The sequence below is a fragment of the Erigeron canadensis genome, chromosome 6 (assembly GCF_010389155.1).
Source record: "Erigeron canadensis isolate Cc75 chromosome 6, C_canadensis_v1, whole genome shotgun sequence".
NCBI lineage: Eukaryota > Viridiplantae > Streptophyta > Magnoliopsida > Asterales > Asteraceae > Erigeron > Erigeron canadensis.
In genome coordinates, this window is record NC_057766.1 from 38903052 (window position 1) to 38920456 (window position 17405).

Here is a 17405-nt window from a genome sequence, read left to right on the forward strand (position 1 = left end):
TATTTTGTGATTTGTTTTATTGAAAAAGATCGAATTATTTTTTGATATATGGTATATGATTTATTTATATGGTTGGAATTGTTAATAGTTAACATGAAATAAATAATAAATAATGATGATTAAAAGTCATAGATTAAAGGTTAAAATTGAAATAAAAAATAATATGTGTTTCTAAAATAAGTTTTTGTAATTGATCAAGTGAATAGTTATTTTTTAAAATCCAATTTAGTTAGATGGATTGGCTATTAGTTTGCTTTAGGGTGAGTTAGGTGAAAGTTTTACCCTCTATGATCTCAAGTTGGAGTCATTACAAGATAACATTTTTTTCCGACAATTTATTTGGTGATTTGCTCGTAAGGGGCTTATAAGCGTAGACTCGGATAATATAATGTATGTTAAATCTCTTTGACATGGTGAGAAATTTATATTTAAAAAAAAAGAAATTTTATTAAATTTAAATTTTTATAAAATTTAATGGTTAAATGTATTATAAAAACATATATTTTTAATAACTTTAATAGTAATGGAATGTTGAAAAGGAGCACAATTATTTTGTTCATACATATTGATTGATGATGATGAAATTACCAGAATAATATATAGTATATATATTCTAACAATATTATAACATTATTATTATGTGGCATTTAATTGTAAATCATCTTATTATCTTTAAATTCCTAATATTTATGTAAGAATACTTTTAAAGAAAATAATAGTTGATATCTTGAATTTTAGTTTAATAATCTTCATAATAACATATAATTTAATATGTATAATTAATTTATTATCTTTTTTTATCACCTCGTTTGAATTTTTCATATATAACTGATATTATGCTTTAGAGTATTATCTTATACTTAAGGGTATTATTAGATTTATCAACTACATTTTTTTAAAAGGCGTTTGAGATTATGTTATGAAATGATTATTACGTTTATAAAACAAAAAGATATTTGTAAATGGCTATAAAAAGATGATTATCTGCTATGAAAAAAATAGTTTTAGAGAATCATGTACATATATGTTTTTTCATAACATGTTTTTAAAATAAAAAAAAACATATCACCAAACACCCCCTTAATCCATAATCTTGTTATTTATACAAAATAATAATGTCACTCCAATATCATTTTCTTATCTTCAACTCATTGTTTTCAAATTATACCATATCTTCATTCGAATAATTTTATATTATATCATATGATATGATATAATTACAACCAAAAAAAAAAAATCACTAAAATCATGAATGCTTACCACCAATAACAACTTTTGTTTCATGCATAGAAATTTATTTTGGAATAACAATCTTATTTCATATCTATATACTAATAATATGGTTCAAAGACATTTATATAGTCATTTTTAATACGAAAACGAAAGTACCAAACTATTATGTATATTTGTTTATTATTACTTTTAGCTGTTTTTCTTTAAATATCAATCTATCTTAACTTTCTCGAAAAGCAAGAAGTAAGAGACAAGAATACAAAAAGAGTGTACTCAATTGATAAGAAAAAAGATACATATTGTCCAAACGTTATTTGAATCACACTAAACTCAAGGGACACTACGATCACATGAAAGTAGTTGATCCTTGAGGAGTTACTTATGGATCATGTGAGGTAGAAGTTGTTCCATTCATAGTAAATGGTCTATGTACAAGTAATTATTCTACAAGCTAAAATTTTATTTTATGTAATGTTATAATGTATATACAAATAAATTGCAATATATGTTTTATTTACAGTAAATATTTCAATTTGTTACACTTTTATATCTATATATATATATATATATACATCATATTAAAGCAAATTAACCCCCTCCCCATTCAACTCTTTACTTTTAAATTGTCTATTTTATTCTTCTAATTTACAATGTCTTCACATACATTATCCTTGAAATTCCAAAACTATCCTTAAAAAAAAGCCCTACAATTACCTAAAAACCCCATTGTGATAAAAACCTCATTCAACTCAAAAATTATTGCTGAAGGTATTACTACGGATAAGAAAAAACATCTTAATTGCCATAGATTATATCATGAAATGTTTAAACAATAATTATCTTTTTATAATTTACGAAATTACTAACCAATTATGTTCTTTTTTATATCCATACTAAATTTTAATCTTTGACTATTTATTTTTTTAATTGACCTAGCCTCCTCCCCTACAATTGTATGTTTCATACAAACATATAATTGTAAGTGTGGTTAATTTTTATGGTTAGTTTTTGCACTTCATTAATTAGTTCTTGCACCTAATCCGAGACTTATTTTTTAATGATAAATACGATTAGATGTTGCATTGACGCATCTCATGAAAGTAACCGGACATCTGACACGCTATAGACTGTTGCCGGCGCAACACGCGGACATCACTATAGTTTTAAAACATGTTTCCACATATATTATAAATGTAAAATTTAAAACAAGTGTGAAGAGAAAAAATGATGTCACAAGTAAATTTAAGTATAAATGTTTAATAAAGATGTCATAATCTTCATGTTTATAAGCATTGGCGGGTATGTTGATCTCTATGTTTTTTCAATGTTGGGGAACTCAGCAATTCAGAAACGGCTCGATAAAGTGGGAAGTTGGGAGTTTTTGGTAATTCAGATAGTATTTGGATTAAGGTTTTTATATAATGATGATATGTTTTGAAATTACATATAATGAAAAATAAAAATATACTAGAAACTTAAATTTTAAGCATAATTAAACATAATAATAATATTCAAAGCTAGTTCACACTTAAAAGTTCAAACAAAAAAGTAATTTTGTTTTCCAATCTTGACCTAGTTTGACCGAATTAGACCAAATTGACCCAACTCGGCCTCGACTCCTCAGCCCCCTAAGTTAGAAGTACTCCTTGAGTACCTTCGAGTCTGGCCGATTTTATGACACATTTTTTTTTAGGAAGTTAACTAATGATGGTTGGTCATTATCACTTAAACAAATTTTTTGATTATTTTTATCATTGTTTAATCCAACTTTTCTTTTGACATCTCTTTAATGCAAAGTAATGATCCATAATGCAAATTATTAGTTAAGAAAAGGCAATATGACTAAAGTAATCTTCTTAATTTATGCTTAAAAATAGGTTATGCACATATCACTTTTCTTATTTAAAATCATACGGCTTTTGAATATGAAGAAGTTTGTTAAATCTAAAAATTCCAACCACCATAGTACGTATAAGCGTGTTATGATTTTCAAATTTCAGTACACATTTTTATATTTGAAATTTTAGCTCAATATGGCCTTATTGCTTAGCAATGTGACAACTTCTTGTACATTTTATTTTAATGTATATTTGTATAATGCATGAAGTCTATGATATTTTTTGATGAATAATTACTTGAACTTTTGTGTTGTGTTTGACTGAATTTCCTTGCTATCAATATCATTGGCTATCTTTTGCAAAAAGCAACCTTTTATATTTTGGTTATGTAAGCAGAACACTTTCTTATAATTTAATCAAAGCAACGCTTCCACACCTTCACGAGACCTAACCAATTTTGATGACAATAGTAGATATAACATAGTTGTAATTATGTATATACACATTTGTACTTATGCGTCTTGAATGGTAAAACAGTTTTATAACACATACAAAGCATGAACCAAATATGAAGAAGAAAGAACTATATAACATATAGGGTGTAACTTAATCTTATTGTCATAATTTGCTGGTCAAAAGCAACATTATAGGCATCAAAGTTGGTAACTTTTGAAAAAAAAAGGAGAAAAAAGCAAGAATTTATATGTTTAACCAATGGATTCTATGTGTATTGAGTCTACACGAAAAAGACCTTTTTTCTCTTCTTTGGTATATCCGGGACAGTGTTAAAGTTGTAACATAAAACATTTAGCATCAAATGCTCCTATTAAGAAATGACATGTTGTATAGTTTAACTCGATTCTATTCTTTGTTTTATTTTATTTTTTTAGATACCAATATAGGAAAAATAACATTTCGGGTATGTTTGGCAAAAATAGTTGTAGCTTGTAGCTGTAACTTTTAGTTGTAGCTGTAAGCTGAGCTTTTAAACAAAACTGTTAGCTAGAATTTTTATTTTTTAGAAGTGTTTGGTTGGTAGCTGTAGCTGCAACAATAAAATGTTTTTATTTTAAACAAAATGTAGTTTTTATTTTTACTTGTAGTTTCTTGTTTTTCTTTTCAATGTAGATCAGGATGGAAAAGTAATTCGAGGGAAACCATCTTCAGATCATGTACCCTTTTCTCTCCCGAAAACATGCGTGGGATCTTCATTTTAGGTGTGGATAGATAAAACTGCAATCTATTACTTTGTTACCTCATGTCTATCTATGATCTAAACATCTTAAAATTAAGCAATGATAATCTAATATCTTACAAGCATGCATAACATATAATATATAAGAAGATGTTAATGACACCCCTAGTAACTTATTATAGAATTATATCCATAAAATTAATGTTTTATACTTAAAAAACAACCTCTTGAATTTTCGCGTAACAAAACCCATCATAATATAATAAGATGAAGCGAAAAACATACTGAGATGCAAACGCCACATAACTCTGGCCTAAAAAATAAAAAAAACAATTTTGATATTGAACCAAAACTGATCTTTGCATAAACACGTACATTAATTAGATGCATAGCAGTCGGCTCTCACACATTCCTCCATAGGCTTCACCCTATTGATCCGGTTGCACTACTAGTGATACTATTTGGTTCTCGCTATAGGATAGAGGATCATGGCATTTTGTCAAAGCTAGGTGGAGCTAGCTACGAATTTGTTTGTATAATCTCTTATATAAATAAAAGAGAATTGTTTCTACAAGATTTTTAAAAAAAAATTCATATGTGGCAAACTCACAATCTTTCCTACAAATGTTTTTAGAAATTATGACATCATATTTAAAATTATAACTTTAGCAACATTTTTTTTTTTTATAAAAATTAATCAAAATTAACACTATCTTAGTTACTTTATTAATTTTTGATATATAGTTTTATAATTTACATTTAAGTCTTGATGATTCTTTAATAAAATAGACATTTTTTATCTATCTTCAAATAAAAAGAATATTTTGAAGATTAAAATATATAACTACATATTTTTTTTATATGCTAAGTATCTTATATCAAAAGAAAAAAATAGCTTGATTTAAGAGTTTAAATTAAAAAATTATCATCAAATAATGTTTGTTGTTTAAGTATACCAAGTATATTTGATACGTAAAAGTTTGAAGGTTGGCTATATGCAATTTGTTTATCAAAACTAAAAAATGCTGTAGTAAATTATCACATAGATATTTGGGAATAATCTCAATCCATTTCGTCGCAACTTCAGTAGTGATGATACGTTTTTTTAAAATTTTTTTTAATAAACCCGGGTTGAACCCGGATTAATTAGCTAGTTAAATATGTTTAAAGATTAAATAGAGTTAGAACTTATATAAATATAAAATAAATTAAACTAACAAAGAAACAAACTCAATATTAAATAAAACTAGTAAAAATATGCTCAAGTTACTTTTTATAGGTTTTTTTAAATATACAAGGCCTTGAATTCATTTGTATCAAGCTCCCAATAAAGCGTATTACATCTGGACCTATAAACTTTCATAAGCCCATTACTAAATATAAAATCATGTTTTGAACTTTTTAAGGATCATACTTTAAACACTTTATCTAAACTAGATTTACACCGGTGCAATGCGACGGCAGTGGGGTAGTGATGGTGGTGGTGGAGCGACAGTGGCGACGGTGATGGGGGCGACGATGGTGGTAAATGTAAAAGTAATTGATGTTAAAGGTGGTACAGTAGTTATTTTAAGTATTGGGGGATCTATACTGTAAATTACTTGTATTTCATTAATGGTATTATAGATATATTAGATGGAGATGTTTACATTAGTTAATAAAGGAGATCGAAGAGTATTTTTGATTTTTTAAAGGTAGAAAGTTGAAGGAAAAAAATGAGTGGTTTGTTTTATTAGATAGTATAGATATATACGGTCTAAAATAAACTTTGAAGTTTGCACAATTAAAAAATGTTTGGGACTACATGGCCCAATATAGAACCGATTTACCACAACTGGATTGGGCCAAACCGGAGTAACACACTAACACGTACATTGTACTGTGCGCTACAAGATTAGATTAACAAAAGTACTTTTAACAATTGACATTCTATTTTGAGTATAATCGAATATAAAAATTGTTTAGTTTATGCCAAACAAGGCTTTGCGTGAATCACTTGAGGCCAAAGGAAAAAAAAAAGCACACGCATAAAAATACAATAATCAAAAGACAACTTATCCTTGCTTTTACTTTGTTTTCTCCATAGCCAAAAGTATGTTTACATGTCACACTATGAAATTGTCACCATTTCTCCTCTTAATTATTTGTCATTATATTATCTCACAACTATATTCTACTATATGATATTTGTTTATAGGTATTTTCTTAGTCGAAAAGCTAGCAGACATAAAGATCACACACGCGATATGGCTTTCGTTGGCCATTGTTTGTGTATAATCTACTATGTTACTTTTACGACGTTGTTACCCTTGTTGGTTAACGCAGATGACATTTTTCTCGAATGGCAAGTAAATATTGACACGACAATTAGACCTATTTCAGTTGATCAACCGGTACGATGATCAGTTTTCTGCTTCTTTTGTGTTTTACTATATGAAAATCTTGAAAGTTTGAAAAATGTATTGTTTGCGTTATTTGAGGACAGGTCATAACGATCAATGGGATGTTTCCTGGACCTCTGATTAACGCGACTACTAATGATATTATACATGTTAATGTATTCAATAACATGGACGAACCTCTTCTGATCACGTGGTAGGCTATCTTGATCATATCACTCATACCATACGTACATGTTTCAAAAATATTGTATAACTTCATCTAATTAAGTTTCGTGTATAGAGATGAAATGTCAGGATATTTTGAAATACTTTAAACTTACGTATGTTATATTTCTATTTCTATAATACGTAGTTTGCTTTAAAATTTACTCGTATTAAATGATACGTTAATCTTTTATGAAACGATTTTTAGTTTTACCGTTATGTTTTTTTTCTAGGTTTATCATATATGGAAAGCAATTAATATTTGTTGTAATTCTTTTGCTTTTTTCATTTGGTTTTAACAAATGGAATGTTCATTTAAAAACTAAAATTTCTATAAAAATTAATAAACTGGTCAAAATACACTGTGATCTCAACCTGACACAATTTTAAATTTCAAATCACAATATATTTTTGATAACGCGTGAAAAATGGGTTGTAATGATCTTAGTGATCATTAGTGATCTAGGTCATTAAAGATATTCAATTCGGGCATCTATATATAAAAATGGGTTGTAATGATCTTCCAGGAATGGCATACAACAAAGGTTGAATTCATGGCAAGATGGAGTGTCGGGTACAAACTGCCCGATCCAACCCGGTGTTAATTGGACTTATGTGTTCTTTTTGAAAGACCAAATTGGCACATTTTCTTACTTCCCTTCCATCAACTTTCACAAGGCTGGTGGTGCTTTTGGCCCGATTCGAGTCAATAACCGGGTCGTGATACCAACTCCATTTCTTAAACCTCATGGAGAGTTTGACCTTCTTATTGGAGATTGGTATGAAGAGAGTTTTAAGGTAAATCACATAATATCAACTGTATTTGTTTTTGGTCATATATAATGAAATACTGTATTATTAATTTTCATTAGTTCTTTTTTGATAAAATTTCCAGGACATTCGGTCACTTTTGGACAAGTCGGATCTTTACCAACATCCAAAGACAATGCTCATGAATGGACGTAGCCGTTACCCCCAAACAAATCAAACCTTTGTTGTTAAAAAAGGTAAATCCTTACACAAAATGTAACAAGAACTATATATATTTGATTAACTGATTAATTTGTTACTCTATTATATATATATAGGTGAAACATATTTAATAAGGATATCAAACGTTGGAACAGAAAGAAGTATCAATTTCAGGATTCAAAATCATCCAATGCTACTAGTTGAGACAGAAGGGTCATATACGAGCCAAATGATGTTAGATTCACTTGATATACATGTGGGTCAATCTTACTCGGTTTTGGTAACAACTAACCAACCCGAGGCCGACTATTACATAGTGGCAAGCCCAAAATTGGTCGATGCACCAGATTCTAGCAGCCTAAATGGTGTTGGGGTGTTACATTATGATAACGCTACTAAACCTGTCAGTGGCCCATTACCAGCTGGGCCGGACCCATTTGACCTTGACTTTTCAATTATTCAAGCCAAGTCAATCAGGTAACTAATAACAAAAATATTACACTTTTCCTTTTTGTATAAGAATACATTCTCAAAAGTAACATGTCCATATATAATATGGTTTCAAACTCACCTAAAATGGCTAAGAGATCAGTATTGTGTACACTATAGGTGGAACTTGACGGCAGGGGCAGCAAGGCCAAACCCACAAGGAACATTCAACGTGTCGAATGTCACTTTATCTCAGACATTTATTCTCCGAGGGTCATTGTCTAACATCAATCGCTCTGCTCGCTACACTATAAACAATGTATCATATTGGGTGCCCAACACCGCTTTAAAACTAGCTGATTACTATAACAATGGCTCAGGAACTTACCAGCTTGATGCATACTCTGCCAATTCATCAAATCCTACTGCTATTGATGGCACTTTTGTCGTTACTGGGACTCACAACGGATGGCTTGAACTTGTGTTTATGAACAACTTTGAAGTTATTGATACTTGGCATTTAGACGGTTTTGGGTTTTACGTTGTAGGGTAAGGACTTTTATAGAAACATAACATGTTTATGCAATACATCTAGCTATCATGACATGATAATTTTTGGTCATTTGGTTATAGGTTTGGCGTTGGAGAGTGGACTCCAGATGAGAGGTCAATGTACAATCTTTATGATCCAGTTGTTCGTTCAACGGCTCAGGTGATTATTGCTCTAGAGAACATATATGTTTCTTTAAAATACGATAATGTATCCATTAATTGGCCCCAAGTACTAATTAAGAGCTAAGTAATGATGTTATGATGGGTATGTACATATTAATATAGGTTTATCCAGGAGGATGGACCGCGGTTTATGCATACCTAGACAACCCTGGAATGTGGAACTTAAGATCGCAAGTATTAAAGCATTGGTACTTAGGCCAAGAGCTCTATATTCGGGTCTATGATCCTGATCCAAATCCGGCTAAAGAACGACCGCCACCATCCAACCTTCTCTTTTGCGGTTCGTATATATCACTTTGTACATCGTCCTTTGATAATGTTTTTGGTATTGCTGAAATGATCATGATCTACTAAATTTCATGCTACTAGGATCCGTCATTCCTCCATCACCTCCACCAGCACCAAAGCCACCAACACCACCAACGCCGTCTCACTCAACAATACTATCGATAAATTGGTGATAATTAAGACTTGTTTATTTTTATTTTCTTTATTATAAGCTATATATATTGACGTGTTTTCATTTTTGCTAATAGATCTCCGTTTATCAATGTGTGTGGCTGCAGGGTTTATATTGTTTTGATCTTCGCTTGTGTAATTCTCTAGTTACATATATAACCATCAAGGGGATTGAGATTAAACGAACATATGGCATCGTACGTGTACAATATGCGGATCATAATAATTTTTGACAAAATATATTTCTTTGAAATAAATAATGGTAATTGTTGATTTTAAGCAGCTTTAATTTTATCATGGGTGATGGACTTTAATTTGTTATGGAAGGTAATATTATTTATGCACACGAACGACCTCTCCTAAAGCTGTAGTCAGCATTTTTCTTTTTTCCTTTGAGATAAACTTAATCGTCCCTTGTAACGGTTTGAGTGACATTCATATATGAATGATCGATTGTTAAGTTTTTGTATAGTAATTGAAACTACCTATCAACAAATTTGATCAATCATTCTTTGCGCAATTAGGTGGTGGTGGTGTTGTTCTTTGAATAGGTCTCATTCTTAATTATGACAATCTTGTACAGAAACCTACTTTTATCTATATACTCCTTTATAATAATTATCAACTATCCTATTTATACTATATTATAAAGCGGATTCTCTTAGATTTTCAATATTGAACTTGAAATTTTCAATATTGATTTTAAGTACTTCCCCAAAATGCCCCTCCCATCTATTATATATTTATCTAAAATAATTATAATACCCTTTCTCTCTCCTCAAATCTCAATCAATCATCTTTTTTCTCTCCCCCCCATAAATTATTTATTCCTCCAATTCATTCAAAAAATTTTATCTCAAAAACCGTACATCGATAAATTATACAAATTGTATGGGTGTTCTTAAAGTTTCATGCTCTTTCATTAGAGATGTCATTCGATATACTTTCGACAAATTTTTAAATCCGAGGGCGGAGCCCGTACGGCTAAGGTATTTGACTATCATACTCTATGACATATCAACTCCTATAACTTATCACATTCTATGACCTAGGTATCACCACCACTATCTCACCGCCGCAACGCGCAGGTACTTGCTCTCGTTTTAAGAAAGTGTTAGAAAATGGTTAGATGCAAAAGTACTAAATTACCTTTAATAAACACTTTCTATGAAAAAGGTTATTAGAAATTACCAAATTTGTCCTTAATGAATTAATTTACACTTTAGAACTTTATCTTGTTAATTTACACTCAGTACCGATTTATTGTTTTTGAAGACCTTAAACGACAACCAATATTACGGGTCTGCTTCATTAGCATATAAATTAAAGTAAAAAAAAAAAGAAGCAAAAAAGAAGTTGTTCGACTTATGTTATTGCAATACTAGTAATAAAAAGATTCACAAGTTGATGCAAAAAATACGAGTAATAAATGTGTTACTACAATGTAAATTATATAATGTACTTATCCAAAAGTCCAAACATTAAGTTGAATAGACAAAATATTGAGTTCTTAGATCTTTAAGGACCTAAAGCGATCGCTTAGTACTCCCACAATGCTGTTAAGTCACCTATGTTTACACTCAGTGGCGAAGCTAGAAATTTTTGAGTGGGGGGTCGGGATCTAAATTTGTTTTTTCCTAACGCTATTTTTCGGGTAATATGTTCGGGTCGGGTCAAAAATTAAATACTATTATTATTAAAAAAATGTTTTAATCACTAAAAAACTAAACACTTGTCCAAGACAAAAGTAAACATTAAAAAGGAGACAAACAATTGGTACTTTGTTCGATTCAATAAAGTTATGGGCTAAGTAAGTAATTAGGTTATGGGTTTTAGTTTGGGCTAAATAATTTTGAATGGGCATATGTAAAATGTAATGGATCAATTATATTACTTGGTATATAAAAAAATTTCACTTTTAAAATGGGGGCTCGAAACCGAATATATCAAAAAATTTCTACACGAAACATATATACCCCCTATATCGTAAAAAAAATTTCGGGGGGTCGGGTGCCCCTCCCCGCCCTATGGTAGCCACGTCCTTGTTTACACTCTAAGTCTTTATTTAAAATATTTTCACTATCACCATTACATCAACTTACACGGTTATACCACTCGACACCAATTGTCGATGTACTTACCACCCGTCACCGACACCACTAAATCGCCGTTACCGCCGTCGCATCACGTGGATACCATGCTAGTCAGAGTTTAAATGTATTAGATTTAACCTCTAAATGTCTAGATATATATTTACCCAAATTCTAGCTAGTAACTAGTTAGAAATGTTATTCAATATATATACATGAAAATCAATGGGTTTTCGGCTAGTGGTATAAGTGGGGTATAAGTGTATAAGTGTGAATAATCGATAATTAAGAAGATTATGGTTAAAGTTAGATAATTAATTAATTTGCATGAATAAATATGGTTATAAATGGGTAAATTCATGACTTTAAGAAAGAGTTTTGATATATAATCCTAGACAAGTAGACAACACAAATTATAAGTGGTACACTGGTACCATATTATTTGGTCCCATGGGATTAAGTAACCACGTTAATATAACACTTTTAAAGTCAATTAATGATTATCAGTCAAAATGATTGAAATTGATTAATTACTCAGTAATAGGGATGAACCCGGAAATCTATGCTTGACCCGGATTCGGCCCGAACCGACCCGCTGAAAGCTTTAACGGGCTGGGTCATGAGTCACATTTTTAGTGCATTTGCGGGTCACAGGTTGGACGGGTCGTGTCAGGCCGAGCCGGGTGAAGCGAAAAACCGAAAAATTGTGAAGGAAACCCGTAACCCGTCCGAACTTGAGCCGAATCTTCACGGGCCAGGTCAAGTTCATTTTTTCATGCTCTCGCGGGTCACAGGTCATCCCAGTTCGGGCTAGGTTTTGACCCATGCACATTCTACTCAGTAGCTTCAATCATATAGAGGTTGTCAGATTAGAGGTTTGCTTTAATTTATCTTTTTTCTTATGAGAAATAAAGTTGATTAAATAGGTCAGTCTGTGATCTAGCTTGTCATTAGAAAAATATTACACACTTTTACAAATAGAATACAAATTCACGTTTTTTGTTTTTAATAGTTCAACTTGTTTTGGGTGTATTATATCAAAAACCATGCTTAAAGGAGTGGTGTCAAGAATCATGCCCATTAATTTGAACTATCAAAGCCGAGTCAAATTCAACTTTTTAATTTGTACGAGCCAAACCACATAACAAAGACATAAAACAATTTTAAAGTTTCACAATAACAAGTTGAAATTAAACATAAAGCCTAAACCCGGGAACTATAGTGGCTTGTGATGAGCTTTTTAAAGATATGCATGATTATGACACTAAGACATCACATGACTTGCACGCGCAATTGAATCACATCATGATTGTTATTATACACAGTCGTATGATATGTTTCAACTTCAAGCTAGTACTGTAATATATAATAAGTTCTAGTTTTAATTTAATTATTTCTAAAATGGTAGTTGTTGATTAAACACTTTTTATTTAAATTTGTTCAAGATAAATTTAACAAAGTTTACTTTAATTAACTTTGGATATAAAAGTAGTTATTAGAAACTCAAGTTAATTATGAGTTCCCTAGAAGCTTTCCGAATTATTTCTTGCATTTTACTCCAATCAGAATGGAATGTCATATCAGATTAATTGGTTAACTTAAAAAGGTTGGAGACTTTTCAAACAAAAGTTATATATATGTAATCATGATCGAACTAGTTATTATAATACGAGTAATAAAGAGTTAAATAATGCCTTCACTACTTATATATATATACACTTGGTGCTCAATTATAACACTCGATCCATATAAACAAAATATATTAATTGTACAACTCTTTTGTAATGCATATATATATAATTAAAAGAAATATGTAAAACAATGAATTAGAGAAATGTCGTCTTTAGAAATGGTTTTACCGATCGAGTGGATTAAGCAAAGGACACTGAATTTAATGCATATTATCGGAGGAAACTAATTAAAAATCCCTTTTGACTTTTGATTAGGATCGATGGTAATGACAATACTTTGCGTCTTTGCCAACCACTCTATCATCATAAATTAACTTGAACAACAAGAAAACCAATAGAGAGGAACAAGTAAAGAATGACACTTTTCACAAAACTAAAAATTAAACCTATATACAAAAAGGAATCAACAATTAATTTTCAATTAATTAAATAATATATCCAAAGAATTTATACTCATAATTTGATGAACAATAATAAAAAAAATTTGTGGGTAAGATGAACAATTTCACATCTACCTTCACAAGAATAATTAAGAATTGTACGTGTAACTTTAGAATACAAAATGTAAAAAATCATGAGTATATATATAAAGAAAAAAAAGAAAGAAATGATATTTGCACCTTTGTTTGTAAATTAATTAGTAGTGACAATCCACCAATGTGGGGGTGGTTGATAAATGAACGGCTGGCTGATGTTGTTTGTTCTGATTATTATTATTATTATTGGTCATAAATTTATTGAAGCTGCTAGATTCTCGGTGTTGATCTTGACTGACGGCAGCCACCATGGCGGTTTCTGGTGGCGCCGGAAGGTTGAGATCCAAATCCAAAAGCAAACCATGATCATTTCTTGACTTATGATCAATATCATCATCCTCATTAATAATAATATTACTTTGATGATCATCATCTTTAACTACCATGTTCGTCGTTGTTGTAACATCCGGGACATAACTAGGAACCAAAGACAAAGTTGTTGTCGGGTGGTTGTTGTTGATGATAGCCGCCCTGTGTCGCCTCATGTGGCCACCCAAGGCTTGACCGGAATTAAATTCCGTGCCACATATTGAACATTCGTGAAGTTTAGAAGAAGAAGACGATTTTTTTGGGGGGTGGTTTATTTGATGAGAAAGGGAGGAGGAATTATTAGATGAAGAATAATTGTTGTTGTTTTTGATCATCTTCCAAGGTGGTGATGATTGATTATCATCATCATCATCATCTGAAAATGCCACGTTGGCAGGTGGTTTTCGTTTGTCTAGCTGCTCGTTGATTGCTTTTGGTTTTCTATGGCTTGCTCGATGGCCTCCGAGCGCTTGAAACGATGAAAATATCCTGCTACATGTCTTGCACTCGTATACATATGTTCCGGATGTTTGTATGTATTTTTTGCTATTGAACTTATAGCTAGAAAATTCTTCTGTATTATTATTATTATTATTATTATTATTATTATTATTAATTGTTGGTGATGATGATACGTGATTAATATGAATGTGATCATGACCTTTGGAGAGAAGGATGAGGCAGTGGGCGGTATCTTCATCTTCCGTGGTGGTGCTACTAGCCCGAATATCAGAAGCTGATGACGATGATGATGTTGTTGCTGCCGCCGGCGGGGATGATGAATAATTTAAAGCAGTGCTGTATGAGGTAGAAGAATTATTATGGGCAACAATTGTGAATGGGGGGATTGAGGATTGAACCCTTTGACGCTTTGTACGTTTTCGTTTTACAATATTATTATTATTATCATTGTTGTTGTTTGTTGGATCCTTTAGACCACCATCTTCTTCACCACCACCACCATTATTATTATTATTATTATTAATGTTGGTGATGATAATGGTTTGTTGTTGGTGTTGTTGTACAGAAAGGGATGGATCCATGGAATGAAGGTGGTTAATTTGGCTAGCTAGCTTGAATACTACTCCAGCCTGGCCCACGTATAGTACACCCCCAGAAAATTATAAAAAATTGGAAGAAGTGGTAAGGAGAAAAAATGGGGGATATGATAGAAGAAGGAATTGGCCGGATTGAAATTATGAAGCTAGAAAAAGAGAAATTAAGAGGTGGTGGTAAATATTATATATAGGGTTGTGTAAGTGTGTGGATGAGAGAGATCGATATAGGAAGAAGAAAAAGAACGACAATATATACGGTGGATGATAAAAAGAGGGGGTTTGGAAGTTTTAACAAGAATGCGGTGCGGATATATAGTAAGTGTGAATTAGTCCACTAATATTCTTGTTCCTTTTTCTTCTTCTTCTTTTTTTACAAGGATTTGTTTATATATTTAGAAGTCGAGAGATTGGTAAAGAGTGGAAGCAAGACATAAGAGATGGAAAGGGCGTTGACACCATTATATGTACATACAATTATTGTACATATGCATTGTATATTTACATGTAATATATTAGTGATCCTTGTAGTCACGTATATGTATGTGCTGTGTTATATATATAATTTCGTATATATGATATTGATTGTTAATGAGATAGTAGTTAATTTTCTAATGTGTAAATGATTGTTGGATCACCTAGTTGAGATATTATATATGAATGTGATCCATACAAGCGTACAAGGTCAATGTGTGTTACTAAAACAAAGGAAATCATGTCATTAGTTTTAACTAATTCATAATAGGCTCCTTTTTTAGTCATATTATGACATGTATATGTGACACTCAAACTATCACATCGACAAACTTTGATGAGAATAGGAGAGAATATAAAATTGAATGTGCATTTAATCATTTAATTACATACGCACACAAAAATGAGTTTCTTTTGTAATTTCCACTTTTAAAACAACTATGGGTACAAAATATATATATAAATACAAATTTAGTCACATATGAGAAATATAGTTATTCACTTATTTGTGTTATTATACATAAAGGTAGTATGCAAGTCGAAATCTATTATAATTTGATCTTGTAACATTGAGCATACGTTTTACTAAAGTATATCAAAACAACCACAACTATACTCAATGAGTCATTTCTGATATAAATATAATACGAGGAGGTAAAATCTAGACATTCTTATTTTCACCACTAAAATAAAAATACTGGCATGGAGTATAACCTCGGCCACATAATAAGTTTTATCATTACTTGATATTAAAATATTACTCCCTCCGTTCCATATTAAGTGTCATATTTGAATTTTTAAGTCTTTTTCTTTCGACCTTGACCGTGAATATCTTTCTTTGTGTTATATAACACTTGATATAACATACATGAATTGATTGAGTTTTGAACATACTTTTCATTGATATAACTTTCATCAACTAATATATAACATCAAGAAAGATATTTAAAGTCAAAGTCGAAGGAAAAATACTTACCTAATTAAAATATGACAATTAAAATGGGACGGAGGGAATACTTATATAACATATACAAGTCAATACATCTATCTTATAACTAAAATTCTACAATTTACTCATATAATTCTTTTATATGTTATCAATTCATTTAGTTTGGTGAATTTTACAATTTTACCATAAAGTCTTAAATCATATTGAAACAAAATCAATAAGATATATGTTTAAAATCTATACGTTCATCATAGAAGATTGAAGACTAGTAGAAAGAATAAAGATTATGCAATATTGTTGAATAATTAGAAGACAATATATAAGGGGTGAGTATGGGTCGGTTTGGATCGGTTTTTGGTTAAAACAGATCTCCGAACCGATCAATTCGGTTTTTAATAAATCAAAACCGTTGGATTCGGTTTTTGTTCGATTCGGTTTGGATCGGTTTCGGTTTTTGTTCGATTATTTTTTTAAATAAAAAATTTTACTTTTTTGTTTATGATGTTATATATTTAATTTTCAATTATCAACAAAAAAACTATGATATAGAAGCTAAAATAAAGATATGCTTTTTAGTAACTAATTATACTTTTTAGATGTTAAAATTGATATAACTTTTATAAAACAAATTGATTTAATTGTACGTTTTCATCTAAAACATATAATTTATATAGATTTGTACATTAAAAAGACAAAAAGTTTAAATATATTAACATATTTACAAATTATAAGTTGTCACCTAAACATATACAAGTAAATTGTAGAATTTTAAATGTAATATGATATAAATATAAAATAAATTAAAATATAATGGTATCGGTTCGGTTTGGTTTT

The 17405-nt window shown here is 30.4% G+C and overlaps 2 protein-coding genes across 2 annotated transcripts; one reads left to right on the forward strand and one right to left on the reverse strand.

Annotated features, from left to right (window-relative positions):
• Window positions 1-6512: 6512 nt before the first annotated feature.
• Window positions 6513-9439, forward strand: LOC122604853 (monocopper oxidase-like protein SKS1; the record flags this gene model as incomplete). Its single annotated transcript, XM_043777715.1, has 9 exons — window positions 6513-6659; window positions 6752-6861; window positions 7400-7670; window positions 7768-7879; window positions 7961-8321; window positions 8454-8822; window positions 8907-8985; window positions 9111-9288; window positions 9378-9439. Coding segments are annotated over exons 1-9 (1689 nt in total), but the record flags the coding sequence as incomplete, so codon positions are not given.
• Window positions 9440-13746: 4307 nt separating this feature from the next.
• On the reverse strand, window positions 13747-15136 carry LOC122604854 (zinc finger protein ZAT5-like). Its single transcript, XM_043777716.1, has one exon. The coding sequence runs from the start codon at window positions 15134-15136 to the stop codon at window positions 13886-13888; it is 1251 nt and encodes a 416-aa protein (XP_043633651.1). The 3' UTR covers window positions 13747-13885.
• Window positions 15137-17405: the final 2269 nt, after the last annotated feature.

Excerpts from the sequence above, each read along its gene's own strand:
- LOC122604854 (XM_043777716.1), bottom strand. The coding sequence starts at position 15,136 with ATGGATCCATCCCTTTCTGTACAACAACACCAACAACAAACCATTATC.